The sequence below is a fragment of the Molossus molossus genome, unplaced genomic scaffold (genome assembly GCF_014108415.1).
Source record: "Molossus molossus isolate mMolMol1 unplaced genomic scaffold, mMolMol1.p scaffold_m16_p_21, whole genome shotgun sequence".
NCBI lineage: Eukaryota > Metazoa > Chordata > Mammalia > Chiroptera > Molossidae > Molossus > Molossus molossus.
This window is the reverse complement of record NW_023425357.1, coordinates 13,254,293-13,282,191: the sequence shown is the minus strand read 5'-3', so window position 1 is coordinate 13,282,191 and position 27,899 is coordinate 13,254,293. Positions and strand designations below refer to the sequence as shown.

At 48.5% G+C, this 27,899-nt stretch overlaps 1 protein-coding gene and 1 pseudogene across 3 annotated transcripts; one reads left to right on the top strand and one right to left on the bottom strand.

Moving 5' to 3' along the window:
• The first annotated feature begins 2,527 nt into the window (after positions 1–2,527).
• Positions 2,528–18,852, top strand: LOC118638259 (carcinoembryonic antigen-related cell adhesion molecule 1-like). 3 transcript variants are annotated; one of them, XM_036273943.1, is made up of 9 exons: positions 2,528–2,687; positions 3,578–3,934; positions 7,669–7,944; positions 8,562–8,816; positions 15,179–15,305; positions 16,856–16,908; positions 17,207–17,238; positions 17,640–17,681; positions 17,925–18,852. In XM_036273943.1, exons 1-9 carry the CDS (start codon positions 2,624–2,626, stop codon positions 17,988–17,990), a joined length of 1,272 nt encoding a protein of 423 aa, XP_036129836.1. In that variant the 5' UTR covers positions 2,528–2,623; the 3' UTR covers positions 17,991–18,852. The 3 variants fall into 3 exon arrangements, with proteins under 3 accessions (XP_036129836.1, XP_036129835.1, XP_036129837.1); XM_036273942.1 differs by having other exon boundaries at positions 7,666–7,944; XM_036273944.1 differs by lacking the exons at positions 15,179–15,305; positions 16,856–16,908; positions 17,207–17,238; positions 17,640–17,681; positions 17,925–18,852 and adding exons at positions 10,544–10,649; positions 10,904–11,271 and having other exon boundaries at positions 7,666–7,944.
• A 7,780-nt stretch (positions 18,853–26,632) lies between these two features.
• On the bottom strand, positions 26,633–27,683 carry LOC118638918 (annotated as a pseudogene).
• Between the last annotated feature and the right edge of the window lie 216 nt (positions 27,684–27,899).

The following is a 27,899-nucleotide window of genomic DNA, read 5'->3' as shown; positions in this document are numbered from 1 at the left end:
TTTAAAAGAGAAAATCTTATGTGACCCTTTTGTGTTCTACATTTACTTACGCTCGTAGCCTAGACCTCAGTTTTAGTTTTAACATTGTGAAAATATTCAAAGAATCTTGTAACTTTATTCTTTTTCTCCTGCTGAAAAAAATTAAACCGATCATATAAAAAAGAAAGGCACCAGTAAAGACATGCAAACACAATACAGATCTTTACCATATGCCCTTGATAACCAACTGAGTCCTTAATAAATATGGACTTCACAACCATTAATCATAACATGTTTGAGAGCAATCTGTAACAAAACAGAAAAGGGGGAAATGATTGAAAAAATTTTAAATATTAAAACATAAATTTAAAAACACATTTTAGAATGTTAAAGAGAAAAAAGAAAGAAAAAAAAAACACAGGTGACCAAAGCACACGGTGTGAGGACAGCGAGTGTAGGCAGGATGTGAAGCAACTGGGTGATAAGCAAATGGACCCATGACTGGAGGAAAATTCATTTAAAAGTTCAGAAGAAAACATTTAAACATCCTTATGACTCTTTAGGGGTTCAGGAAGATTGCTAGATGAACTCCCATGAAAAGGTGCAGTCAGAACAAGAATTTTCATCTTGAAAGAAGCTTGACTTTCCTGGTTGTTCAAGAGCTGCTGTTAACACCAGAGAGAGGAAGGGAGAGAGAGATCTGATGCCTCTCTCATGTACTCTCCGACCAGGGAGCAAACCCACAGCCCCAGTATGTGTCCTGACCAGGAATCAAACCCTCCACCTCCCGGTGTACATAACGGAAGACATTTCAACTAACTGAGCCACGCTGGCCAGGATAAGACTTATCACGATCTTAGCATCTCAAGTTTATGGTCAGCAGAACTTGTTGCAAAGAATAATCCAAGAAAAGTGCTCATATGGATTCTGCAAATGATACCTTTTCTTCTTTCCTGGATTAATGATATTTGAAATTACTGTGGCAGCTTTCTACCTGGGCCATAAAATGTTTCTCCTTCCGATGACAAGTGTTGTAACCCAGGAGAGTCATCCTCACTCAGACATCAAGCAATTTTGAATATTACGAGCTTTATTACCTGCGCAGGGACTGCAGCCAACCTACACAGAGGAGAACTGCAGCCCCGAGCTCAGGGGGAGGGTTGCTTATATAGGGCAGGGGTCATTCAAGAGTTTAGCAGAGCAAGCAAGCTACGTGTACAGAAGCAGATATCAGCAGTTAGTAGCTGTACAAGTTGTTTATTTTATATTTCTTAACATTTATTAGACCTTAGCCTTGAATGCCTCATTGCCCCGTCTGGTATCTCCTGATTAGTTAAGCTCATAATCAATACCCTTGTGGTCATGGCTGATGCATACCTTCCTCTTCAAGAATTTTTGCAAAAACCACTCGGGCTCAAGGAACCCAGGAGAGGTTCCTTCTTCTAGCAGATGGAGAATTACTGGGTTATAACACAAGGATTGTTAGCGTGGTAAACATGAGCCAGAGGAAGTCATCGCTCCCCAGTCGTGAGCGCTGGGCGAGCAATTAGACAGGACCTCCGTTCAGCAACCCTGGTACTTGAGTTCAGCTACGAGAAGAATTCAGAGCCAAGAACTCAAATTCTAAGAGAAAGTTTATCTAGAAAGTCAGAGGTAGAAGAAGTGAGCTGTAGAAGAGACGGGCCCAGAACATTAGCTACAGAGGCAAAGGGGGCCGTTGGAGCTTAGGAGAGAGAGGGTCGAGACAGGTGCCTTGAGGAAAGGCCCAGGTGTGCTCCGTAGAAAGCGCCCCACTGGACCCCCCCTCTTGACGGCATTGGTCTGGAGGTCTCAGGGGAGGATCCCAATAAGCTATTCATCCGCATTCCAGGTGCGCCCTTTCAGGGTCCATGGTCATTAGTCAATGCAGCTGGTCCTGATGTCAGCGATGACGTCACTTACATGGTTTTGCTGCTTTTCTGGGCCTGGAGCTGACACACAGCTGAGGCCTAGAAGTAGTTGATACAGGTCGGAACCTCATTGTTTTGGGGGCTTAATCCTTAAGGGTCATTCTCTGGTCCCCTTGTTTGTTCCCCTCTAAGGGGGTCTAACCAGCATGACTAGCAACTAGCCAGGGGAGGATCCAAACCACATGACCAGCGATATGAAAAGTCAGGAGGACGGAGCCGCATCGCCAGCATATGCTAGGGGAGGAAAGGTTACCCAGGGCCAAGGTCCGAGCCAGTCTTGCCCATTGCTAGGTACCCTGGCTTTCCATGTCGGTGACCTTTCATACCTGGCCTATTGCCCTACTCTGCTTTGCCTATCTAACTGCTTACTACACGAACAGGGTGTGTGCCTGTGTATATGGGAGGAGTCACTGCTGAAGAAAGCAGAGGTCTCAGCAGTTACAGGAAACAAAATGTAGAGGAAAGGAACGAGAAATGAACAGGGAAGTCAGAAATGAGGAGAGAGAGGGAGTGTCCTGGGCACAGACCCCGCCCCCAGCCCACAAGACCAGGGAAGTGATCTTGCCACAGGAGGAGGCTCAGTGCACTGGGAGGAGGGACAGCAGATCCCACACGTCAGAAGAGCAGGGCTTGTGAGCATTTCTGGAATCCAGGCTCTTCTCACAGAGGGAGGGACAGAGCAAGAAGCAAACACCATGGAGTACCTCTCAACCCCTACCTGCAGAGGGCGTGTGCCCTGGCAGGGGCTCCTGCTGGCCGGTGAGAGGGGACAATTACCTGGTGGTGGACAGGAGGATGGGAAACAGAGACTAGCTGGGGACTCCTTGGGAACACAGAGCTCTCAGAGGGAACAAGGGGTAGGTGTGTAGACCTGAGGGGAGAGGATTCAGAAGCACAGTAGGATGGGGGAGGAGACTCACTAACAGGAAAATCTCATGATTTAGAAGTGGTGAGGGGCAGGAAAAGCTCAATGGCTGTTCATTTCCCAAGTTATTCCCAAGTTGAAAGTTTTTTGATAATAACAATTTATGTGAGGAGACCAAAGTCTTGACCAGGGGCACTAAACATTATCCTTCCCACCAGCCTCAGACATGGGACATAGACCCAGGAGGTGCAGGACTGGGAACATCATTCATTCACCCACAGGGGTTTGCCGCTGTTGCAGGCCCTGGGGGACAGGATCTGACAGGCCCTGCCCACATGGAGCTCACGTTCTGTGGGGAGGAGACAGACAAGGAGGGATCTAGATGGGGTGGCAGGTACACACAGTGCCATGAAGGGAACAGAGCAGGGACAGGGGAGAAAGTGGAGTCAGAGGGTCTGTAGAGGAGGTGGTCAGGGAAGGTGTCTCCGAGGGCTCCCCTGAGTGTCAGCAGGGGTCTGAGGGCTGTGAGGGGTGAGCCATGCAGACACCTGGGAAAGAGTATTTGAAACAGAGAACATAACAAGTCATTGTGGCCATGCTGCTGAGCTTGACCTTGACCACAGGACACAGACACAGACACACACACACACACACACACACACACACACACACACACACACACCAGGGCTGAGAGATGAAGAGATCTGCTCAGAACCCAGGGCCTCATCTCTCCATCCCAATACATAGATCCCAGTATTTGAATAATTTGTCTCTTCCCTCCTAGGCTCACTCTTAATTTTCTGGAGCCCGCCCATCACTCAACAACTCACTGTTGTGTCGATCGATGCTACTGAAGGGGAGGATGTGCTTCTCCGTGTCCACAATCTGCCTGGGGATCTTGTAGGCTACAACTGGTTCAAAGGGGAAAATGTAGAAAATGAAAACCGTTCCATTGCATCATATGTAATAGGCAATGAATTGACTGTCCCTGGACCTGCAGGCAGCGGTCGAGAGACAATATACCCCAATGGATCCCTGCTGTTCCGGAAGGTCACCCAGGAGGACACGGGATACTACACACTACAAGCCATAAAAAGAAATTTGCGGAGTGAAAGAGGAACTGGTCGGCTCCGAGTATACCGTGAGTGATTGCTCTCTGACCTCTGGTGTGGGGTGGGGTGGACTCCACTTCACACGCAGGACTGACGGCCCTGGACTCCGCCTCCATCCCCTCTGCACCACGTCCCAGGTTGGGTTTGGGCATTTAGTGCAGGACACGCACAGTGGAGACAAACTTCCTAAGATCAGAGTTCCCTTCCGGATTCCAGCCCTGCAGACATTCACAGTGGAGAGAAGGACCAGTCTGATGGGAGTAACTCAGCAGAGGGAGACCAGTCTCAGTCCAGCCCCCTGGGCCCCTCCCCATCACCATGACCCTGAGCAAGACCCTGCAGGACTCAGTCAGGGCCTGGCCTAAGGGGCCCCTGGAATCCTCACAGGAAAGTCAGCCCAAGAGCCCCTCCCCAGACCCCTGTCCTAGGGTTCCTGACTCCATGGACCCTGGGGAGCCTGTGTCAGGAGGGTTTGCCCTCCTGCAAGGACTGGCTGGGAAAAATGGTTTCCTGGCTGCGTTACTTCTGAGACTCCTGAGCTTCTCACTAGCCAGGGCTCAGCCCTAAAAGCCACATCAGGGCAGGGACAGAGCCTGGTCCTTCACCTGAGATTATGTGGGGAGAACACAGATAGACAAGCTCTCTGGACCATTAGCTGACTGCCCTGGGGGACAGAGGAGACTCCAGAGGGAGGTCAGGTCCCCAGGGAGGAACAGAGGAGAGAGGATGCTCCTGGCAGCTCCTCATCCACCAGGGGTCAGCCCAGGGGACTCTCTCATGGAGGCAAACAGTGGTAGATGCCATCTATTTTGGCGGCTTCTCTATACTAAGTCAAGTACTCAGGGATGTTTTAAGGGTAATTCACAGACAACATGGTGATCCAGAGTTCATTTACCATTTATTCGCTTTTTATTTGAGGGAAACTGAGGCACGGTGTGATACAGTCATTGCATCAGAGTCACGCAGACCAGGAGCAGCAGCTCAGACACAGCAAGGTCCTTGTGCAGCCGCAGCCCCACCCCCTCCTCCACTCGGGGCCCTATCTGGTGTCTGTGGACCCCGAGACCACCAATTGGTTCAGGTCCTTTCTCCTTAGCCAGCCCCAGATCAAGGTAGATGTCCGGGTCTGGGGAGTGACAGCAAAAGGAAAATTAATTAATTTCTACCCTGGAACCGAATTGCCTGCAGCTGGCTCAGGGACCAGCATGGAACATACACCCAGTTGCTTTTGATGAAGGGAAATATGATGCTGAATGACTAAACGCATCAATGAATCAATGATTCATAATCACTACAGAGACAGGCACCTGGATGCAGAGTCCTAGGAGGTTTAGGCCAGCCTGGTCCCTGTCCCTCCAGGGGCTGAGACTCATGTTCATCCCTCTGATCACCTGCCCCTGAAGCCCCCCAGGAGCCAAGTCTCATGGCGACTGTGGGGCTGTTCCGCTGTGGGAGGGTTTTCCGGGCTGCAGTGGTCCTGCCGTGGGGCAGCCATGGGTTCTGGACACCTGGGGTCCTTGAATCACCTGTAACCTCCACTGCTCACCAAGGACAGTTCTGCCCTCTGAGGGACAGTTCCATGTCCCTCATCTGCCTCCAGCCACACTGCCAGCTCTGCTCTGCTTCCTCCACCCTGCAGTCTCCCCAGATTGCCCTGCTAACTCCTGTGTCCAGACCCACGCTCCCAGGCAATAGGAAAGGACACAAATCAGTCGGAGCAGCAGCCCTGGGCTCCATCATGACCCAGTCTCCCAGGTCACCAGGAGAAAGAGCTTCTGCAAGGTCCCCATCCAGGGCTCCTTCCCTCCATGAGGCCAAGAGGAACAGGCCATGTGACAGGGACATGTAAACCAGGGGTCTACTCTCTATGTGACTCTGTCAGGGAGTCAAAGGCAGAAGGACAGGTCTCAATCCCAAAAGCTCACGGCGCACTTCACCCCAGACCCATGGCTCACATCCCGTCCTGGTGTGAGGCTCCCGTTCCTCCCAGTGGCTCCTGAGACCTTCCCAAGGTGGGCTGGTGCCCTGCACCATCTGACTGGTTCACTGCCTATTTCACACACATGTGTCCTCATGATGACTCCTTGCCCACGGGGTGGGGTCCTCTCAGATCGTGAGGTACACCATCCACTGCCCTTTCTCTTAGACGCTGCCCGATTTGAATGACTTTGATCCAAACTCCAGTTGTTTCCTGAGTTAGAAAGAAAAGGAAGACCCCATGCCACATGCCCGTGGGGGCTCCTCCCCATTTGCCTGACTGTCCATAGAATCTGGTGACAGGGACCATCGCCCTAGCTTTACTCACTTAACACATCTTGTCTATCAGTTTGGTATCGTTCCTCCCTTTATAGGGCAGAGACACCTGGATTTGCCCTCTGATCGCTGCTCTCTTAGCAGGACTCACCGTCTCTCTCTCTCCCTAGGGAGGCACTGATTTCAAACGCACTGTGGCATCTTCCTTTGGTCACCTGGTTGGACTGCGGAACTTGGTCTGTGAACGTGAATGTTCTCTAGGCAGAGAACCCTCCAAAAACTGGTCTTTGATCTGTGGGGCGTGAATAATAATGTTCACATTTTTGTTCACAATGTAACTCAAAATCTATCTCACAACTGCCAAACACAAATGGTCCATGGGGGTCACATTTTCAGCAAGTTCATGCTCCCCCACCTAAAGTCACCCCTCTGTGCTGGCTGTGGTCTGAGTATTTGAGGAAGGACCCTGCCCTCTGCAGTGGCAGGAAGGACATTAAAGACCAAGGGCAGCCCTGGCCAGCTTGGCTCAGCGGTTAGAGCGTCGGCCTGCAGTCCAGAGAGACCCGGGTTCGGTTCCCGCTAGGGGCACGTACCTCAGTTGCAGTTTGTCCCTGGTCCTGGTTGGTCGTGCGGGTGGCAGTGACTCAATGTGTCCCTTTCATGTCGATGTCTCTCCCTCTCTCTCTCTCTCTCTCTCTCTCTCTTCCTCCCACTCTATCTGAACAAAAAATGGAAAAATGTCCTCGGGTGAGGATAAAAAAAAAAAAAAGACCAAGGGCAGAGAGCATGGTTCTGCTGCCAACACCAGCCAGCTCCTGCCATCCCTCACTCTTCTTACTCATTCCTGGACTCCGCACTACCCTTTCTGGGGCCACTGTCTCATGTCAGTCACCAGTGAACTCCTGGGCAGGCGGCCCCAGCTCGTGGCCCTGCAGCCTGGGTACTGAACTGACCACCAGACTTGCTTCTGGTCTCCCGTGTGTTGTTTCTCTCAAACACCCAGGCCCAGGCCACACTGCCCAGTCCCCTGGGGGTGAAGGACTGTGGGACGGCCCGTCGTTACTCACCTCTAGGATAAGCCTGCCTGTGAGGCTTCAGTGGAAACAAATCTCGACCCAGCAATGTGGGTGTGTGTAGCTCGCAGGGACTGAGCTCCCTCATGTTCAGGTGGGACCCCGGGGTCGGCCAGGCAGCCCGCTGGTCAGTGAGGAACCAGGACAGGTGCCGGGGAGCTCTGACTCCCAGTCCTGTCTTTCCAGGATCGGGCTCTGATACTTACCTGACACCTGAGAGAATCTGTACTTTCTCCCAGACGTAGAGCCGGAGGCCTTAGGTTCCCTGAGCGCTCAGATCCCCATGCATTTGTTTGTCTTGTAAAACAGGGACCGGCCTTGTTTCTTTAAGAACTCAGGTTGACTGAGAAGTGAGAGGCACCAAGTCTGACTGAAGAAGCCTTTGGAGGAATCAAAGGTACCACAGGGTAATGTTCTCTCTGTTCCCTGCACAGCAGAGTTACTCACACCCAACATCACAACCAACAACTCCAACCCCGAGGAGAACAAGGACCCTGTCGTGTTAACGTGTGAACCTTGGACTCAGAACACCACCTACCTGTGGTTGATCAACAGTCAGAGTCTCCCAGACAGCACCAGGCTGCAGCTGTCCAGCGACAACAGGACTCTCACTTTACTCCATGTCACAAGGAATGACACGGGACCCTATGTGTGTGAATCCCGGAACCCAGTGAGTGCCGGCCGCAGTGACCCATTCACCCTGAATGTTCTCTGTGAGTAACTTCAGTCCCTGCCTGGGACAGGCTGCCCGCCCAAATCCACACTTCCAGAGGCCAGGTTACATCCGTCCCTCTCGGTCCAAGCACACAGACCCTCACTCCCAACACCCAGGGTGGCCATGACTTCTGTCCCAGGCAAATCCGGGCAGGCCTCAGGGTTGGGACAAACAGGTTAATGTCTCGGACTCAGGCTCAGTGAACACAGGGGTTATAGTTGGGACGTTTTATTATTATTTATTTTTTTTTTTTTATCCTCATCCGAGGACATTTTTCCATTTTTTGTACAGACAGAGTGGGAGGGAGAGAGAGGAAGAGAGAGAGAGGGAAACATCGATGTGAAAGGGACACATCGAGTGGCTGCCACCCGCACGACCAACCAGGGCCGGGGACAAACTGCAACCGAGGTACATGCCCTTAGCGGGAACCGAACCCGGGTCTCTCCGGACCGCAGGCAGACGCTCTAACCGCTGAGCCAAACCGGCCAGGGCTAGTTGGGACGTTTTAAACAAGGCCGGGACCTAGCGCAGAGGGACAGTGTGGCCCTTACACAGACCAGGAGCTTCCCCTTCCCTCTGGTTACATCATGTGTGGTTTTGTTCCTTTTGCTCCAGATGGCCCGGATGCACCCGTCATTTCCCCCCCAGACTCCCACTACCCTACAGGGGCAAATCTCAACCTCTCCTGCCATGCAGCCTCTAACCCGCCTACACAGTATTCCTGGTTTATCAGTAGCAGCCCCCCGCAACCCACACAGAAGCTCTTTATCCCCAACATCACTGCGAATGATAGTGGATCCTATACCTGCCTCGCCCATAACCCTCACACTGGCCTCAGTAGGACCGCGGTCAAGATGATCACAGTCTCTGGTAAGTGCCTCCTGGACCATCGGCACCAAGCTCTGGGGTACAGATCTGTCTGGTTCTCAGCAAAGAGCCTAGAAGATGTCAGCTCCCGTCCTGTGGCCATGGACACAAGCAAATCACCAACGCTTCCCCTGAACCCTCCCCTGCCCCTCTGTAGACTCCCTCCCCTTGCTCTCCTGATTTCTCATGGCAGAGCTGGGGTCCAGCCTTGGAAAGTGGGGTCCTCTCAGCCCCAGAAAGCCCCCAGTAGTGAAGGGGGCTTCACAGAGAGGGAAAAACAAGGGTGCTCAAGGTCAGGTTACTTCTTCTGTCACCGACACATTCCTTCTGTCACCAACACATTCCTTCTGTCACCAACACATTCCTTCTGTCACCAATTTCTTCTCTGTTACCTACTCCACGTGCTACAAGAAACATACAAGGCTTTGAATCAAACTCACCTCTTTTTCCCCAAACAAAAGGATGAAACCACCTCCGAGGGGTGAGCAGCACAGACCCCTGCTCTCTGCTCTGCTCCAGGCTCACCTGGTGACTGACTCTGCTCTGTGACATCTTGGTGGGACAGGGCTCTGTGGAGAAGTTGCATGGGTGGCCTGTCCCCAATCTGGCCAAACTGTGTCACTCACTGACACCAGAGCCTCCCTCGGACCAGGCTGCGTGGAAGTGGGAAGAGAGCGAACCGTAGGGCAGACCCCTCTGAGCCGTGTGTGTCTTGGCTCAGAAGTCACCAGCTGTACAACGCTGTGCGACACCAGCGTGTATGATATTCCAAAGGAGAGCCGTGAACGGTGGTGCACACTTGACAAATAGGTAGGTTCGTCCATGAAGTCCCTTCATGGGACAGAAGCTGCAGTGCCACAAAGGTTGTAGATTACGGAGGAGGCCGAGTACCAGCCTTGTGTTAAAACTGTGAGTCCTTCTCTTAGAGATTCCCTTCTCTGTGATGTTCAACCCACAGGCCGGGAAGTGAACGTGCTGTTCAGATAGAGAAACCCTTTAGATTAGAATTTCTCCAGCCCGGCTCAGTTGGTTGAGTGTCATCCTGTGCACCGAAAAAGTTGCTCGTTTGATTCCTGGTCAGGGCTCGTACATGGGTGGCAGGTTCGAGTCCGGTAGGAGCTTGTACAGAAGGCAGCCAATTGATGTTTCTTTCTCACATTAGTGTTTCTCTCTCTCTCTCTCTCTCTCTCTCTCTCTCTCTCTCTCTCTCTCTCTCTCCCTCTCTCCCTATCTCACTCTAAGCATGTCCTCAAGTGAGGATTAAAAAAGAAAAGAATTTCTCAGGTCCTAAGGACATGAAGACTGCTTGGACTATTCTCATTCTCTTGTAAATTATTTAACAAAAGGAAATGCTTTCCCATCTCTTTGTAAAGTCACTAGAGAGGAGGTCTCACCTTTTAGAAAGTCACCGAAATCTCTAGGAGAGAGTCACACTGAAGTCAGTGGGTGAAAAATTCCACCTGATGATGAAGCTGCTGGACATGGGCTTAGAAGAGCTTCCTGGTGCTGATACTAGATGTCCAGGGACACAGTCAGGGATCATCCTCGGGGGATCTGGGACCACAGAGAAGGTGCAGTCCCCTCCTTACACAGTCACCTGAACAAAGATACTTGCCCTGCAGGGGTCAGGTCCATCCTCTGGTGACCTTTACAGAGCTCACTGTGGACCGTGGTGGCTGAGATCTCTGAGGAGGAGCCCACTCTCAGTCACCTCCTCTGCTTCTCCACAGAGCCCGTGGGGAAGCCCTCCATCCGAGCCAGGAACAGCACAGTCACAGAGCACAAGGACACCGTGGTCTTGACCTGCCTCACAAATGACACTGGGATCTCTATCCGGTGGCTCTTTTTTTGTTTTTTTGTTTTTTTTTATCCTCACCTGAGGAGATTTTTCCATTTTTTGTACAGATAGAGTGGGAGGGAGAGAGAGGAAGAGAGAGAGAGGGAAACATCGATGTGAAAGGGACACATCGAGTGGCTGCCACCCACACGACCAACCAGGGCCGGGGACAAACTGCAACCGAGGCACATGCCCCTAGCGGGAACCGAACCCGGGTCTCTCCGGACCGCAGGCGGACGCTCTAACCGCTGAGCCAAACCGGCCAGGGCTCTATCCGGTGGCTCTTTAACAAGCAGAGTCTGTGGCTCACGGACAGGATGAAGCTGTCCCAGGGCAATAGCACCCTCACCATAGACCCCGTCAGGAGGGAGGATGGTGGCAGTTATCAGTGTGAGGTCTCCAACCCTGTCAGTTCCAGCAAAAGTGACCCCCTCTGGCTGGATGTACAATGTAAGTGACCCCTTACCCCATCCGACATCTCCCTGGGAGGACTGCTCTTCCAGTGGTGCGAGGAATGGACAGAAGTCACAGGGGGCAGAATGTCAGTCAGGAGACATTACAGTAAACAGAATGGCAAAATGGCTAAGAGCTCAGTCTCTGAACCAGGTATACTTAGTTTCTTATCCTGGGTCTGGCTTTTACTGTGTGACATTGCACAGGATTTTTTTTTTCCTGTTACCATTTTTAATGTGATAAATTTACCATTTTTTTTAAAATTTATCCTCACCCAAGGACATTTCTCCATTTTTTGTTCAGACAGAGTAGGAGGGAGAGAGAGGAAGAGAGAGAGAGAGAGAGAGAGAGAGAGAGAGAGAGAGAGAGAGAGAGAGAGAGAGAGAGAAACATCGACGTGAAAGGGACACATCAAGGGGCCGCCACCTGCATGACCAACCAGGGCCGGGGACAAACTGCAACCGAGGTACATGCCCTTAGCGGGAACCGAACCCGGGTCTCTCTGGACCACAGGCCGATGCTCCAACCGCTGAGCCAAACCGGCCAGGGCAAAATTTACCACTTTTAAGTGTACAGCTCAGTGGCACAAGTATATTCACATTGTTGTGCAATCATTACCATTATCCATTTTGAACTTTTTCATCTAACCATAGTAAAACTCTGTACCCATTAAATAATAGCTCTCCACTCCCCCCACTCAACCCCTGGAAACCACCATTCTACTCTTTGAGAGAATTTAAGAAAATCTGAAGCAGGAGCCAAGACAGGCCAATCCTATCATAAAGCCACTGGCAATAGCTTGGGTGGGCCTGAAAGCTGTGTGGGGCGGGGCCTCAGGGAGTCACCAGGGCGGGTCAACAGTGTGAGCCAAGGTGCTGGAGTCCCAGATATGGTGCCCCTCTGCCTGCCCCGTGAGGGAAGGGCTCACCAAAAGAACAACAACCTCTGCCAGCATGTCTGTTGGGAGAAAGCTGCCTCTCAGCTCTCACCACAATGCCAAACAACTCAGTTCTTTCTTGCATGTCTCTGGTGCCTTTTAAGCTGCTTCCCCGACACTGGAGCCCAGAAGGAATGAATCCAAGTAAGTCTGTGCTCTGGCCCTTTAAGAGGAGCTGCCTGGGGCTCCAGAAGCCTCAGCCTCCCTCAGCCTCAATTCCCACTGTTTTTTGTGTGTGGTTTTTTTTTTTGTACATGCCTCTAGTGGGAACCAAACCCGAGACTCTCTGGTCCGCAGGCAAAGGCTCAACCACTGAGCCAAACCGGCCAGGGCCCCACTGGTTTTTACAGCCAGAAGTTATGGGGACTTCTCTTCCTGGCACTGGAACCCTGAGCTGGAGGGCTGGTGTGGGATGGGGAACCCTCACTCCTTGGGGAGGACCTTCCCAGCCAAGGTATTTTTATCCGCCATAGGTGGGTATGGGACCAACCATCTGTACCTCCGCCCCTTCTACCCATCTTGATGTGCTTCTTTTTTGTTTGTTTGTTTTTAATTTTTTTCTTTATTGATTTTAGAGAGAGAGGAAGGGAGAGAGATAGAAACATCGATGAGAGAGAACATCGATTGGCCGCCTCCTGCATGCCCCCCACTGGGAATTTGGCCCACAACCTGGGCATGTGCCCTGACCGGGAATCGAACCAGTGACCTCTTGGTGCATGGGTCTATTCTCAACCACTGAGCCACAGCAGAAGGGCATCAATGTGCTTCTTCTTTAATTTTGTAGTTGTAGGACTTCCATTCAGCTCGATGTCAGGCGGTTCTGAATAATGGTTGTTCAGTAGTTTGGTTGTAATTTTGATGTGGTTGTGGAAGGAGGTGAATACTGGTTACCTACGTTGCTATCCTGACCTAATTATTGGCTAAGACTTCCAATACTGTTTTGAGTAAAAATAGCTAAAGAGGCATCTTTGTCTTATGCCTGATCTTGGAAAAAACTTTCAGTCTTTCACCATTCACAATGATGATAGCTGTGGGTTTTTCATAAACGAACTTTATTATGTTGAGGTAGTTTCCTTCTATTCCTAGTTTGAATGTTTTTATCATAAAATGATGTTGGATTTTGTCAATTGCTTACACTGATTCAATCTCCTTACTATTTACAGGTCTATTCATATTTTCTTTTTCTTTGTGATTCCATCTTTGTAGGTTTTGTGTTTCTAACAATTTGTCCATTTCCTCTAAGTTATCCAATTTATTGGCATATAAATATCCATAGTACTATTATAATTCTTATTTGTTGAGAATTGATAGTAATGTCCCCACTTTCATTTCTGATTTTAGTAATTTGAATCTTCTTTCTTTTTATCTTAGTCAATCTAGTATCAGGATTGTCGATTTTGTTCATCTTTATTGAGGAATGAACTTTTGGTTTCATTGACTTTCTCTACTGTTTTTCCATTCTGTACTTTATTATCTTCACTCTAATCTTATGATTCCCTTCCCTCAGCTAGTTTTGAGTTTAGATTGTTCTTTTTTCTCTAGTTCCTTAAGTTGTAAAGTTAGGTTGTTGATTTGAGATCTTCCTTCTTTTCTAAAGTAAGTATTTACAAGTACAAATGTCTTGCACTAGATTCATAACTTCTCTGAGCCTCATATTCCACAACTGAAAATTACAAGAGTACCGCTTCATGTTATTGTTTTAATGTTTAATGTAATAATCACTTAAATCCTTAGCAAATGCCACACACAGAGGAAATGTTCCATAAGTGTTAGCTGCTATTATTACTACTGTTATCACTAGCCTCTATGAAGGCAGGTGGTCCTGGAGTCAAAGCCCAGATCCACCTCTTACTAATCATATGATTTGGGGTAAGTTTTTCACCAGTCTAAGCATCAATTTTTTCATCAGTAAAATGGAAATAATGTCTATCTGACAGGGTTATTATATGAATCAAATGAGATATAAATAAAGTATTAAACACAGGGCCTGGCACATAGTAAATACCCCATATAGTAGCTAACATTAATATTAATCATCAAGCTTGAGTTGACTGGTGAATAAAATTAAAAAATAATAAAGAGGAAACAGATGCAAAATGTATTATATTTGGGGGCATCACGCACAAAAATCATAGAGACAGGCCCTGGCCAGTGTTGCTCAGTGGTCTCAGGTTTGACTTCCAGCCAAGGGCACATACCTGGGTTTCAGGTTCATCTCCAGCCCCAATCAGGGCATGTTCTGGAGGCAACCAATCGACATGTCTCTCTCACATTGATGTTTCTCTCTCTCTCCCCTTCTCACTTCTTTCCCTTCTACTCTCTTTAAAAACCAACAGAAAAAATATCCTTGGATGAGGATTTTAAAAAATATCATTGGACATGGTTACTGATTAAATACAGGGGGGGGGAAAGGAATTCAGTGCGAAATATTAAGCCTAGTTTGTTCGTTTTCATCCCCTGAGATGCAACCAAGATGGATTAGACATACAAAATATTTATTGAAAAAAAATGCCTATGAAGTAATATGAATGGAAGTGGGAGGAGCCTGGGAGATTCCTCAGACCACGATGCAGATCTGAGTACTGGAAAGAGAAAGAGAAGGCAGTTTTCAGTTGCAGTCTGTCTCTAAGAGAGTATCTGCAAGGCTGATGGGGAGTCCTTGAGCTCAAGTCACCCATCAGAAGAACCATTTCTCAGAGAATTGGTTGTTATTTTATCCCTGCTGGGAGCCTGTGGGAAGCCAGGTCCCTGTGCAAAGGAGGTGGTGCATTCACCACAGGAGACCTGCGTGGCACATATTCATGGCTGCCCCACCTGGTACAGAGAAAAACATGCAACCATGATATGGTGAAAACATAACTTACTAAATGGCAATGAGCCCCTCTCACATTTCCAAAGCTCCAAAAATATCTGAGTGCAGAAAGGCCAGGATGGAATTGAGGAAAGTCTGACCACCGACCTAGAAATACAGTGACAGACAAAAATTACAAGCATATGGTCAGCTAATTACCTCCTAGAGAAATGTATTCCTTGGAGGAACAAGCCGAGACTACTTCATGTTGGGAGTCATTGCCCAGGGCAGCCCCACTGTAAAATGTCACCAGCTTCATTCATGCTTCTCTTTTCTCTCCTTGACAGATGTTTCAGCATCACAGCATCCTGGCCTCTCAGATGGGGCTATTGCCGGCATCGCGATTGGAGGCCTCCTTGTAGTGGTCCTGGGGACCTCTCTGGGGTATTTCCTGTACCAGAGGAGGACTAGAAAGTACAATGGCATTTTCTTCACCCTAATCCTGCCCCACACCCTCGCCCAAGGCTGACCCTCAGTTGACCCTAGGCCAGGAGGGAGAAGATCCCCTCCTTGTCCTCGGGTTCCGAGCTGGCTCTCTGTGGCCCCCCAACTTCCCCATGTATATTGCTAAGTCACTCCATCCAGCTCCTCCCTCATCAGCTGCTGAGCAGGGCGGTTTCCCCAACGGCCTCCTTGTCTATAAATTAGGTACAATTAAGGAACTGTCCCCTCAGGATCTGCTGCCTCAGCATGTGAAGGTCATCCTGGCCTAGGTCACACAGCTGAGGTGGAAGAGCCTGGACAAGTCCAGTGGAGTCAAGCGCCCCCACATGGCCGGTTTGGTAACCAGAACCCAGATGTGTGAGATGGGAGACCTGGGCCTGGACGGCCAGCAGATCCTGTGGGTGTCATTTCTGCCTCTAGTTCAGGCAGATGGAGACAGGACAGGCCACTGTCACATTTTAGCTCCGGTGGCCTGAGGGGCAGATCTGGCCACAGCAGGTCACCGCGTTTATTCCGATGCAACATGCACAGGGCTCACCTGTGCTGACCTTGCTTCCCTCTGAAGCCTTGACCTTCCCACTAAGTCAGACCCTCGGGGTTGATCCTGTCCTGGTCCTCAGTCCCTTCCCTGGTAACTAACCCCTGGGCTCCCCCATCTGCCTGTGAGTTCTTCCCCTGTGGGCCCAGGGTAGCTGTGGATTCTTTTTTTCTTTTTTTAATGTTTTTATTGCTTTTTCAGAGAAAGACATAGAAACATCGGTGCGAGAGAGAAACATCAGTAGGTTGCCTCCTGCATGCCCCACGCTGGGGATGGAGCCTGCAACCCAGGCATGTGCCCTGACCGGGAATCAAACCGGGACCTCTCAGTCCATGGGACGATGCTCAATCCGCTGAGCCACAACGGCTGAGCAGCTGTGGGTTCTTTTTTGTTTTGTTTTGTTTTTTGGTACGTGCCCCTAGCCACTAGGGCCTAGCAGGAACCAGACCCAGGACTCTCTGGTCCACAGGCCAATGCTCCAACCGCTGAGCCAAACCGGGCGCAGCTGTGGATTCTTTTTTTTTCTTTTTATCCTCACCCGAGGATACCCTTCCATTTGTTCAGATAGAGTGGGAGGGAGGGAGGAGGGAGAGAGAGAGAAAGAGAGAGAGAGAGAGAGAGAGAGAGAGAGAGAGAGAGAGAAAGAGAAAGATCGTCGTGAAAGGGACACATCGAGTGGCTGCCACCCACACAACCCAACCAGGGTCGGGGACAAACTGCCATCGAGGTACATGCCCTTAGCGGGAACCGAACCCGGGTCTCTCTGGACCTTAGGCCGATGCTCTCACCGCTGAGCCAAACCGGCCAGGGCGTAGCTGTGGATTCCTAACACCTTGCCTCAGTTCCCCTCTCCTGGGCCCACCCCCTCCTAGACAGTACAGAGGGGTCTCCACCCTCTGCTGGGAAAGGTGACCCTCTTGTCCCCTGCTGTGACACAAAAGCTCCCCCTGCACCCCTCACAAATAAGTCTCACCTTTCCTAGGGCCAGTGACCCTCATGGCCTCAGAGAGCACCCACCCCCAGCATCTACCCCTGGTGAGTATCTGTTCAACCAGGGAGTGGCCGGAGCCCCTGGGCCTGCCCCACAGTGTCCACTCCTGTCCTTCCCTGGGCTTCAGGGAGGTTCTCATCAACCACTCAGCACAGGGGACCCGACCTACAGGGCTGTGCATGTGTCACCACCCCACCCTCACTGGCCAGAGGGTCCCACTCTGAGGGATGCTCTTTCACCCCTGGTTCTTAGGAGTTAAAAAAAAAATCCTACCCCTCCTGGGAAAATGGGCCACAGCTTCCTCACCCCCTGGGTGCTAACTCCTCCTGTCTCTGCTCCCAGGCCAGGGTCCCTCTGGAACCTCTGCAATCCAGGTAGGTCCAGCCCCGCCCTGTCCCTTGATGCAGGGTCCCAGCTGTGCAGGCTCAGGGCAGGGGTGCCGTCCACCCTCACGGCACAGCACAGACCCTTTCCCCAGAACAGCCAGCACAAGGCGAGCCCGCCCTGGCCTGGAGGGGGCACCCATGTCAGGGGCAGACCACCCCACCCTGTCCTGAGTCTGCCCTAGGTCCCTGGGTGGGCCTGAGGAGACCCTGGAGTCCAGCACAGAGCTCCAGTCAGGAGTCTTGGGCTAACAAGGGCAGGGGGGATGCAGTATGAACTGAAATTGGGGTACAGGGCTACAGGCTTGAAGACAGCTGCAGAGCTATCTGTCCTGTGGAGAAATGACCCTTCTTCCTTGTCCCCTGATGCCCTCTCTCTCCCTGATGCACAGGGCCCCCCACCCGGCTCCAGGACAGCCGGCCCCATCTACCAGGTGAGTGTGGACGGTGGACATTCTGTCCTGAAGGTCCCAGGGGGCCCAGGACCTGCCCCCACCCAGCCCTGGCTATGCTTCCAGACTCAGGAAATGGCAGCAAAAGTGAAAACCGAGGGTAGGGAGGAGGGAGGTACTGGGGGACAGTCACCTGCAGCACAGTCAGGCCCTGGAGCACCTGTGAAACGCTGCACTTGTTCTGAGAAGGTCGCAGGGCTCAGAGGTCTCTTCTGTCTTTCACAGGAATTACTGCACCCAAACACAGATGTGTACTGCCGGATCAACCCCACAGCAGACGGGACTTCCTAGTTCCTCCAGCACCTGCTCCTTCAAGGCTGTGGGGAGGGGCAACCTGAGACCCTAGTCCTTGAGGGGTGTCAGGAACTGAAGCCTGAGCCAGAGAACCAGCTCTGAGACCTGAGTATATTCGGGACCTGGGCCCAAGGTTGGGGTCCCTCTTGATTACTGGAGACCCTGGCAGGCCGCACTGAGCCCTGATGGACCAGGATAACGGCTCTCATCTTCTAAAATGTGGCCAGGCCTGTGAGCACACAGGACCACCCGAGTGATCTGAATAAAGGGGATCGTCCCCTCATTTGCTCTTTTTCTATGAACGGGAACTCCTTTGAGCAGAAATTCACCTGAAACTCTAGGTCCTTTCTCTCCAGGGTCACACAGGGAAAACATCATCTCTAAGCTACCCCAGCCCCATCGCTGTTTCCTGGGAGAGAGGAGAGGTGTGGACACGGAGATGGGGGACAGGCAGAGATGAGAGGGGCTGCGGCCTGGCCAGGAGAGTGTTCGGCTGTCCTCACATGGCCCAGGGGACCAGGCCATGGACACCTCCCAGGTTTGCCCCTCTGCACATGGTCACTGGGTCTCAAGAGCACAGAATAGGGGCCATCTCGTGTCCTCACAGAGATGAGCAAGGATTCTTCTCTGGGGTCATTACCTGCACCCATGGGCAGAGCACATATCCTGGGTGGGGCCCCTCTGAGTCTCCCAGTGTCCTGTGCCTGGTCTTCTGCCTCACCCAGGCCCTGGTGTCCACAACTGGTGGTCCCCATGAATAAACTTGCCTATCCAGGAGGCATGGTGCTGGGTCCTGTCCATGAGTTTCTGCTTTGACTCAAAGGCTAGCCGACAGGACATTTTTTTATCTGGAGGACGCAGAGAGAGGCTGTCAGAGTAACCAAGGTGGGGAGGACCCAGGACTCCTACCCTGAGCAAAGCCCTCCTTGGCACTATCCATGACCCCCAGACCCCCACTTTCCATCAGTTTGTACTTTCCTACTTGACACAGAAATCATTGAAACAGGTCTCTCTTCGACCAGTAAGCATCCAGGTCTTCTACCAAACCAACTCTCTCCCAGGCTCCCGTGGCAACGGGACAATGTCTCCCCTGCCCCTGGCCCATGGGCCTCCTCCCTCGCATGCCTCACCTGCAGTCCCCTCTACACAGCTGGGCCCACAGTTCTCAGTCCTTCCCTGAGGACCCAGGTTGGGCGCTCTTCCCATGTAGGTTCACTCGGATCAGGGCGCCCACATTTGCACAAAGCTGGCCCTACACAGCGGCAAGAGCCACAGTCCAAGAGGATGTTCCCCACTGCCCGAGCCTTGTCTGGCATGAGATGAGAGATGGTAACAAACCTGCAAAGTTTCCCGTCATGTTTGCTCTAACTCACTCCTCATCCCAATGCACACAAGGTTGGATTAGACAAGGTGATGCCTCTCCTTGGCTTCCTATGGCTGCTGGAGCAAATTACCACAAACTTGGTGGAGGCAGACAACACAAACCAAGGCGTAGACATGGTGGTTCCTTCTGGGAGTTCTTTCTGACATCCTTGCCTTTCCAGCTGTTACAGCCACCTGCACCCCGTGACTGCGGCCCTCGTCCAGCTCCAAGGCCGGTGGTACAGCCTCTTCAAGTCTCTATGCTCTGCTTCCATCCTCACCTCTCCTCTGGCTCTGCCTCTCCGGCCTCCCTCCTTCCCTTCTAAAGAAAGAACCCGTGTGATCATGATGGGTCCACCTAATGAACAACCATAATCTCCCAATCACATGATCTTTCATCTGTAAATTCCCTTTATTTAGGGACGAGGATGTGGACACCTTGAGGGGCCCTTGTTCTGTCTACTACGCCTTTCCAGGCCGTGTTCATCGTGTTCCTTCACCTTGTGGGCAGCCTGGACTTGGTCATGCTGTCTGCGGGGTCCGTTCCTGCAGAGATGTCCACAACACCTTTATTCCCCCAAGTGATGGAGACAAAGGCCATTGCACAGTCCCGCCAGCCCTCTCCACCTCCTCCTTGTAAGTAATGCTCATTGTAAAAAATGAAAAGAAAGATGCAACTCACAGCTCCAAGATCACAGCCCACAGCTCACATCCCTAGTTGGTGGCCATCAGCACCACAGACAGCGCCTGGGCGATGCTCCCCGCCCCCTCTCCCTCCGTGTTGCAGCAGGGCAGACTCCAGGAGAAGGGACTGCTGGAAAGTCCCCTGGTTTCTATTCTACATGAGAAAGACACAACAAGGAGAGTGTTATTATAGGGATAACCCAATTCTGCTCTAGTTTATAAGTCGTGAACTCATTGCATGTGTCTGGATCTTAGTTGTTGGCAGGTCCATTACGCTCCTCACAACGCTGATTGCTGCACGCAGAGGGTGGCCTCTGGGAGGCGGAGCCTCCTCTGGCTTCTCAGGGAATTTCCCTACCCTTGAGGGTCAGGCCACTCCCTTGCCTACAACACAGAGGGGATGTTTCATAATTAACTTCTGACTCTCAGTGCCTAACCTTGGAAACACACCCAGCCTGGAGCACCCCTGAGCACAAGCAAACAAACAAAAAAATAAAACATCACTGTTAATAAGGAAATGGCAGCATTCCATTTAAAATTAAGAACAACTCGCCCTGACCGGTTTGGCTTAGCGGTTGAAGTGCTGGCACGCAGACCAGAGAGGCCCGGGTTCAGTTCCTGCTAAGGGCATGTACCTCGGTTGCAGTTTGTCCCCGGCCCTGTTTGGGGTCGTGTGGGTGACAACCACTCCATGTGTCTCTCTCACATAGATGTTTCTCCCTCTCTCCCTCTCTCTCTATCTCAAGATGAATGCAAAAATGTCCTCAGTGAGGATAAAAAAAATTTTTTTTTTAAATTAGGAACAACTCAAGGATGCCTAGTGTTGTCAATGTTATAGTGGGATTTCGCAGCCAGCACAGATCAACTGTCATTATTCACGAATGATTATTATCTACACAGAAGGCCCAAAAAAACCTATAAATAAATTATTAGAAATGACAAGAGTCTAGCAAGATGTCTGTCTGTAAGATCAACATATTTTATAAAAATCAATTGCATTTCTATAAATTAAAAACAAATAGAAATGTAATTTTAAAAAGACATCATTTATAGCCCTGGCTGGTATGGCTCAGTTGAGTTATAGCATCATCCAGTTCACTGAAGGGTCTCAGGTTCCATTCCTGGTCAGGGCACATATCCAAGTTGAAGGTTTAATCCCTGGTTGAGGTTCTGATCGATGCTTCTCTCTCACATCAGTGTCTCTCTCTCTTTCTTTCTCTCTCTCCTTCTTCCTTCCTTTCTCTCTAGAATCAACCGACGTATGTGCCCCAAGCAGGAACCAAACCCAGGTCTCTCTGGACCGCAGGCCGACGCTCCAACCGCTGAGCCAAACCGGCCAGGGCGAGGACTTTTATTTTTTTTATTTATTTTATTTTATTTTTTATTTTTTTTATCCTCACCTGAGGACATTTTTCCATTTTTTGATCAGCTAGAGCGGGAGGGAGAGAGAAGAAGAGAGAGAGAGAGAGAGAGAGAGAGAGAGAGAGAGAGAGAGAGAGAGAGAAAGAGAGAAACATCGATGTGAAAGGGACACATCGAGTGGCTGCCACCCTCATGACCCAACCAGGGCCGGGGACAAACTACAACCAAAGTACATGCCCTTATGGGAACTGAACCCTGGTCTCTCTGGACCACAGGCCGACGCTCTAACCACTGAGCAAAACCGGCCAGGGCGAGGACTTTTTTTTTAAAGATATCATTTATAATGATAAACACTATTTCTTATTTTGGAATAAATTAACAAAAGATGTGCAAGATCCTAATACAGAAAATAAGAACCTTTACTGAAAAAATATTAAGGATGATCTAAATAACAGAAAGACATTACCTGTTCATGGATAGAAAGATTCGAGTTCATAATCTATAAACTCTCCCCTAAATAAACTATTATTGCCCTGGCTATTTTGGCTCAGCAGCTGGAGCGTCGGCCTGTGGACCAGAGAGTCCCGGGTTCGGTTCCCGCTAGGGGCATATACCAAAAAAATAAACTATTATTCATTGAAATTCCAATCAAAATCCCAACAAGGTTTTCATGGAACTTGATAAGCTGATCCTAAATGTATGTGGAGGTGCAAAAGCCGAATAGCCAATATTCTCCTGAGGATGAAGAAGAAGTGAGGAGGGGAAGGATTTGCCTTAGCAAGTGTGAAGATTTATTATAAAACTATAAAAATTAAGGCAGAGTAGTATTGGCACAGGAGTAGATGAATTGATCAATGGACAAAACAGGAACCCCAGAAACAGACTCATACCAATATGGAACTCTGATATAATATGCAACCAAGATGCCATTGAAGATAAATGGCGGGGGGGGGGGGGGGGGATTCAATAAATGGGGCTGGACAATTAGTTATCCATATGAAAAGATTCCTACCTCAAATACCCACAAAAATTAGTTCTACACAAATTAAGAACTTCAATGTGAAAAGCCAAACTTAATTTTTTGAGGATATAAAGGAGCACATATTTTACGTATTTGGGTAGAGAACGGTCTCTTAAGCAAGGTAAAGGAAGAATCAACCATAAAACTGGAAGACTGATAAATTCAACATTAAAATTCTGTTCTTCTAAAGATATCATAAAAAATTTAGACAAGCCATCCGACAAAGGATTAGGATATAATAATAAACATACATACATAAAGAATGCCTACATATCAGTAAGAAAGAGATAAACAACCCTACAGAAAAAGAGACTCCCCCCAAATAGGCATCTTACAAAAGAAGCACAGCCAATAATAATACATGAATAAAACAAAGTTCAACTTACTTAGTAATCAGGGAGATACAAATTTAGACCGTGATGAGATGCCATTTTACACTCACCAGATAGGCAAAAATTAAAAAGTCTGAGAACCTGAAGGGCATGTAGATTAAGAAGAATTCTTCACTCTCTCACCAGTAATATATAATTGCTGTAACCACTTTGGAAAACAACTTGGCATTGTCTCACAGAGCTGCACTTCCACTCCTGGGTGTGCGCCCAGGAGAAATTCTCACACAACCTGTACAAGAATACTCATAGCAGCAATGGCCATAAGTACCAGAAAAACTGGGGGGTGGGGAGAATCCAAGCATAACTGATAAGAATTGTATTGTGATTCAACACCATAGGAAGTAATACATCAGTGAAAATGAAGAACAAAACCACACACTGGAACATGGGTGAATATTAGAAATACGATGATGAGTTTTTGAAAAGCAAGTTCCAGAACACTACATACAATAAACCACTTTTACATAGATCAAAAGCAAGCAAATATAAACAACACTTATTGTTCAAGCATATTAAACATATGTGATCAAAGCATATAAAAACCCGAACAAGTAAAATGGTGGTTACTTTATGGGAGGAGTCAAAGAGACGGGATGGGAAAAAACATACAGGTAAAATGCAAGTTACTCCTGATATCCTATTTCTTTTTGGTGTTAAATTATATGAGTTCTATATATATTTTGGATATTAACCTCTTATCAGATGTATCACTGGTCTTTATTTTTAATTGCCCCCCAGCTTTATTAAGGTACAATTGACAAGGAAATTATATATTTTTAAGGTATACACTTGATGATTTGATATACATTGATAATCATCACACTCAAGGTAATTAACATGTCCATCACCTCACATGGTTACCTTTTTCTTGTGTGTGTTTTTTATTTTTATTGAATTTATTGGTGTGACACTGGTAAATGTGTCATTGTTGAACATCTTCTCCCACTCAGTAGGCTATCACATTCCTTGTGCTGTGCTTTATGTCCCCATAACTATTTTGTAATTATCACTTTGTCCTTGTTAATTCCTTCACCTTTTTCACCTATCCCCCCAACCCTCCTCCCATCTGGCAACCATCAGTTTGTTCTGTTTGTTTATTTCATTCATTAGATTCCACATATAAGTGAAATCATATAGTATTTGTTTTTGTCTGACTTATTTCACTTAGCATAATAACTTCTAGGTTAATCCATGTTTTTGCAAATGATAAGATTTCATTTTTATGGCCAAGAAATATTCCATTGTATATATGTACCACCTCTTTTTATCCAATCATCTATCATGGACAGTTAGGTTCAATATCTTGGCTATTGTGAATTACACTGCATATCTTTTTGAGTTAGTGTTTTGGATTTCTTAAGAAAAAAAACAGCTCTGGCCGGTTTGGCTCAGCAGTTAGAGCGTTGGCCTACAGTCCGGAGAGACCCAGGTTCGGTTCCCGCTAAGGGCACGTACCTCGGTTGCAGTTTGTCCCCGGCCCTGGTTGGTTGTGTGGGTGGCAACCACTCGATGTGTCCCTTTCACATCAATGTTTCTCTCTCTCTCTCCCTTCCTCTCTCTCCCTCCCACTCTATCTGTACAAAAAATGGAAAAATATCCTCTGGTGAGGATACAAAAATAAATAAAAATAAATAAGAAAAAAAACAGAAATGGGATTGCTGGATCATATGGTAGTTCTATTTTTAATTTTTTGAGGACCTGCCATGCTGTTTTCCATCGGGGCTGCACCAATTTGCAATCCCACCAACAGTGCACAAGGGTTCTCTCTTTTTCCACATCCTCACCAACACTTGTTATTTGTTAATTTACTAATGATAGCCATTTTGACAGGTAGAGGTGCTATCTTTCTATGATTTTAATTTGCATTTATCTGATGATTAGTGATGCTGAGCATCTTTTCATATGTCTATTGGCCATCCAGATGTTCCCTTTGGAAAAAAATGTATGTTCAGGTCCTCTGCCCATTTTAATTGGATTATTTGTCTTTTTGGTGTTAAGTTGTATGAGTTCCTGACATTTTTTGGATATCAACCCCTTATTAGATATATCATTGTTGAATATCTCCTCTGACTCAGTAGGTTGTCTTCATTTTGTTGATGGTTTCTTTTGCTGTGCAAAACTTCTTCTTTTTTTAAATCCTCACCGAAGGATATTTTTCCACTAATCTTTAGGGAGAGCAGAGGAAGGTAGGCAAGGGATATAGAGAAAGAAATATTGATGATAGAGATACACATCAATTGGTTGCCTCTCTACCAGGGCTGGGGATCAAACCTACAATCTAGGTACATTCTTTTGACTGGGAATCCAACCCAAGACCCTTTGGTCCAAGGGCCGACACTCTAACCACGCAGCCACACCAGCCAGGGTTGTGAAAACCTTTTAGTTTGATACAGTCCCATTTGTTTATATTTTTCTTGTATTTCTCTTGCCCAAGTAGACATATAAAAACAAATTACTAAAAGCAATGTCACAGAGTTTGCTGCCTATGTTTTCTTCTAGAACTTTTTATGGCTTGGGGTCTTACATTTAAGTCTTTCTTTTTTAATACACATTTAGTTTTTTGTTTGTTTTTGTTAATTCTCACCCAAGGGTATTTTGCCATTGTTTATTTTTATTTTATTTTATTTTATTTTAGATAGAGTGGAAAAGAGAGAGAGTGAGAGATTGGCTGCCTCCTCTACATGCCCAGACCAGGGCCAGGGATCAAACCTGCAACCCAGGTACATGCCCTTAACCAGGAATCAAGCGCAAAACTCTTTGGTCCATGGGCCATTACTCTAACCGCCGAGCCAAACTGGCCATGGCTGTACACATTTAGTTTTATTGTAACAAAGCACCCTGTACACTTTCAACATTTAAAACTGAGCATCATTTTTACTTTCAGGTGAAACAAAAAGGAATTTTAAAAACAAACAGGAACTGCCGGCCGGTGTGGCTCAGTGGTTGAGCATTGACCCATGTACCAAGATGTCGCCAGTTCAATTCCTGGTCAGGGTACATGCCCAGGTTGTGGGCCTGATCCCCAGTTGGGGGCATGCAGGAGGCAGCCAATCGATGTTCTCTCTCATCGATGTTTCTATCTCTCTCTCCCTTTCTCTCTCTCTAAAATCAATAGAGAAAAAAAATTTTAATAAAATAAAATAAAAACAAACAGGAACAAAATTACAAGAGAGAAATGTCAATTCTGAATAAGATCCTACAGGTTCTGCTGATTCTCCCATTGAGTGGCAGAGGAGAAGCCATGTTGTCAAAATGTCCACTTAAGCCGGGTCAAACATCTCAGACCTACCCTTTGCTGACTTTATATAACCTCCACCCTTGTCTTTAAGGTTTTTTTTTTCTTTTTTTAAACATGACAAAGTAGACAGATACATGTTGGTGAATGCTAACTATCCATATTCACATAGAGACACAGTACAATCTCTGAGCCCAATTTAGAGAGAAAGGAGGAAAATAGAATTCTATGCACTACTACACAGGGCCTAACACCCTCCAGCTTCCAGCAGAGCTAAGAGAGCAGAAGCTTATGCTTTTCTTCCCACAGAGCACAGTGGTGTTGATTCCATAAAGTTTTCATTGAAACAGGAAGAGATAAAAATGAATTTGGAACAGAAAGGGGCAGAGATTCTTTTCCCATTGTATTCTGCTCAAGGTACATCCCCTCACCCCAAATAAGTTGAGAACCTTGTCATAAAGATAAGAAAAGAGATGTCAAAAACAGGGCAACTGAACACAAGAGGAAAAAGAGAGAGAGAAACTGCAACTTGCTCCCAGGCACCGGAGAAAATTTTAAAAGATTGGAATCCATCAGTGTCCCACTAGCCATATTCTCCTTCATCTCCCTCTCCTTCCTCCCCTCGTCATCTTCATCTTCACCTTCATCTTCATCCCCTTCTTCATCAATATCTTCCAACTCTTCCTCTTCTTCTTCATTATCATTTTCTTTTCCTTCTCCTTCTTCATCATCCAAGTCAGGAAGCAAATGGTACTGCAATGAATTTGTCCAAATGTCATCTTTGATGACTTCTCCTAACTCACCTGCACCCACATCAGAAGGGCCAGTAAACCAGAAAAAGAGGCTCTCTGGTTCCTCATGCTGTCTCTTCCCACTGGCTTTATTCTTCGTCTGACTTGAACATTTCATCAAATCCTTTCCAGATTTCCATTTGATTTTAGTGAACTTTGAAAAGGGAGCCCCATTCTCATTCAGATGTAATTTTTTGGAGAAAACTTTATTTTCGGTGTAAGGATTTTCATCAAAATAAAAATCAATTCTGCAACCTGTCTTAATATCTTCAAATTCTGTCACTTCAACTCTTGTCAAGTAATGCAACACCTCTTCATCTACTTCCCGGAGCTGTGGATGGTTGAGAAATGTTGTTACCCAAAAATTTGGGACTTGGAGGACAATTCCGACCTCTTATAAAAAAAATGGCTGTTAGAGTTTGTTATATTTCTCTTCTACTTTCAAAATCTCCTCACTGGCTTGCTCATTAAGTCTATTTCATTTTTACTTCAATGTGTTCAGTGGCTTCTTGCTGTTCTTTTTCTGAGGTCGGCAGGCCCTCTAGTGGTTGGAGTTGAACTTCTTCTTACTGACTGGCCACCCGCCCTGACCAGGTGCTGCTTCACAGGTGGCTGGTGGGGGCCAGGCCGGTGGAGGGGGAGAGGAGGGAAGGCGAAGGGAATGGGCGGTGGCTAACCCTCACAACCTCACATCTCACCTCCCCCTCTAGGAGCCCGCTTGCTCTCCCTCCCCCTGGCATGGGAGCGCTGCCCTCGCCACCAAAGACTGAGCAGGCATGCCTCCCTCCCGCTTACAGAGGGAAGGCGGGGGGGGGGGGGGGGGGGGGGGGGGTGGGGGGGGGGGGGTGGGTGGGGGGTGGGGGGGTGGGGGGTGGGGGGGTGGGGGGGGGGGTGGGGGGTGGGGGGGGGGGGGGGTGGCAAAAGGGGCTGGACTCCTTCACTCCAGCTCCGGGATCCAGCTCTTTCTCCAGAGCAGCCTCCTCCACCTGCTCCTCTCAAGGGACTTACCTTTAAGTATTTCATCATTTTGAGTTTATTCTTGCATATGGTGTAAAAAAA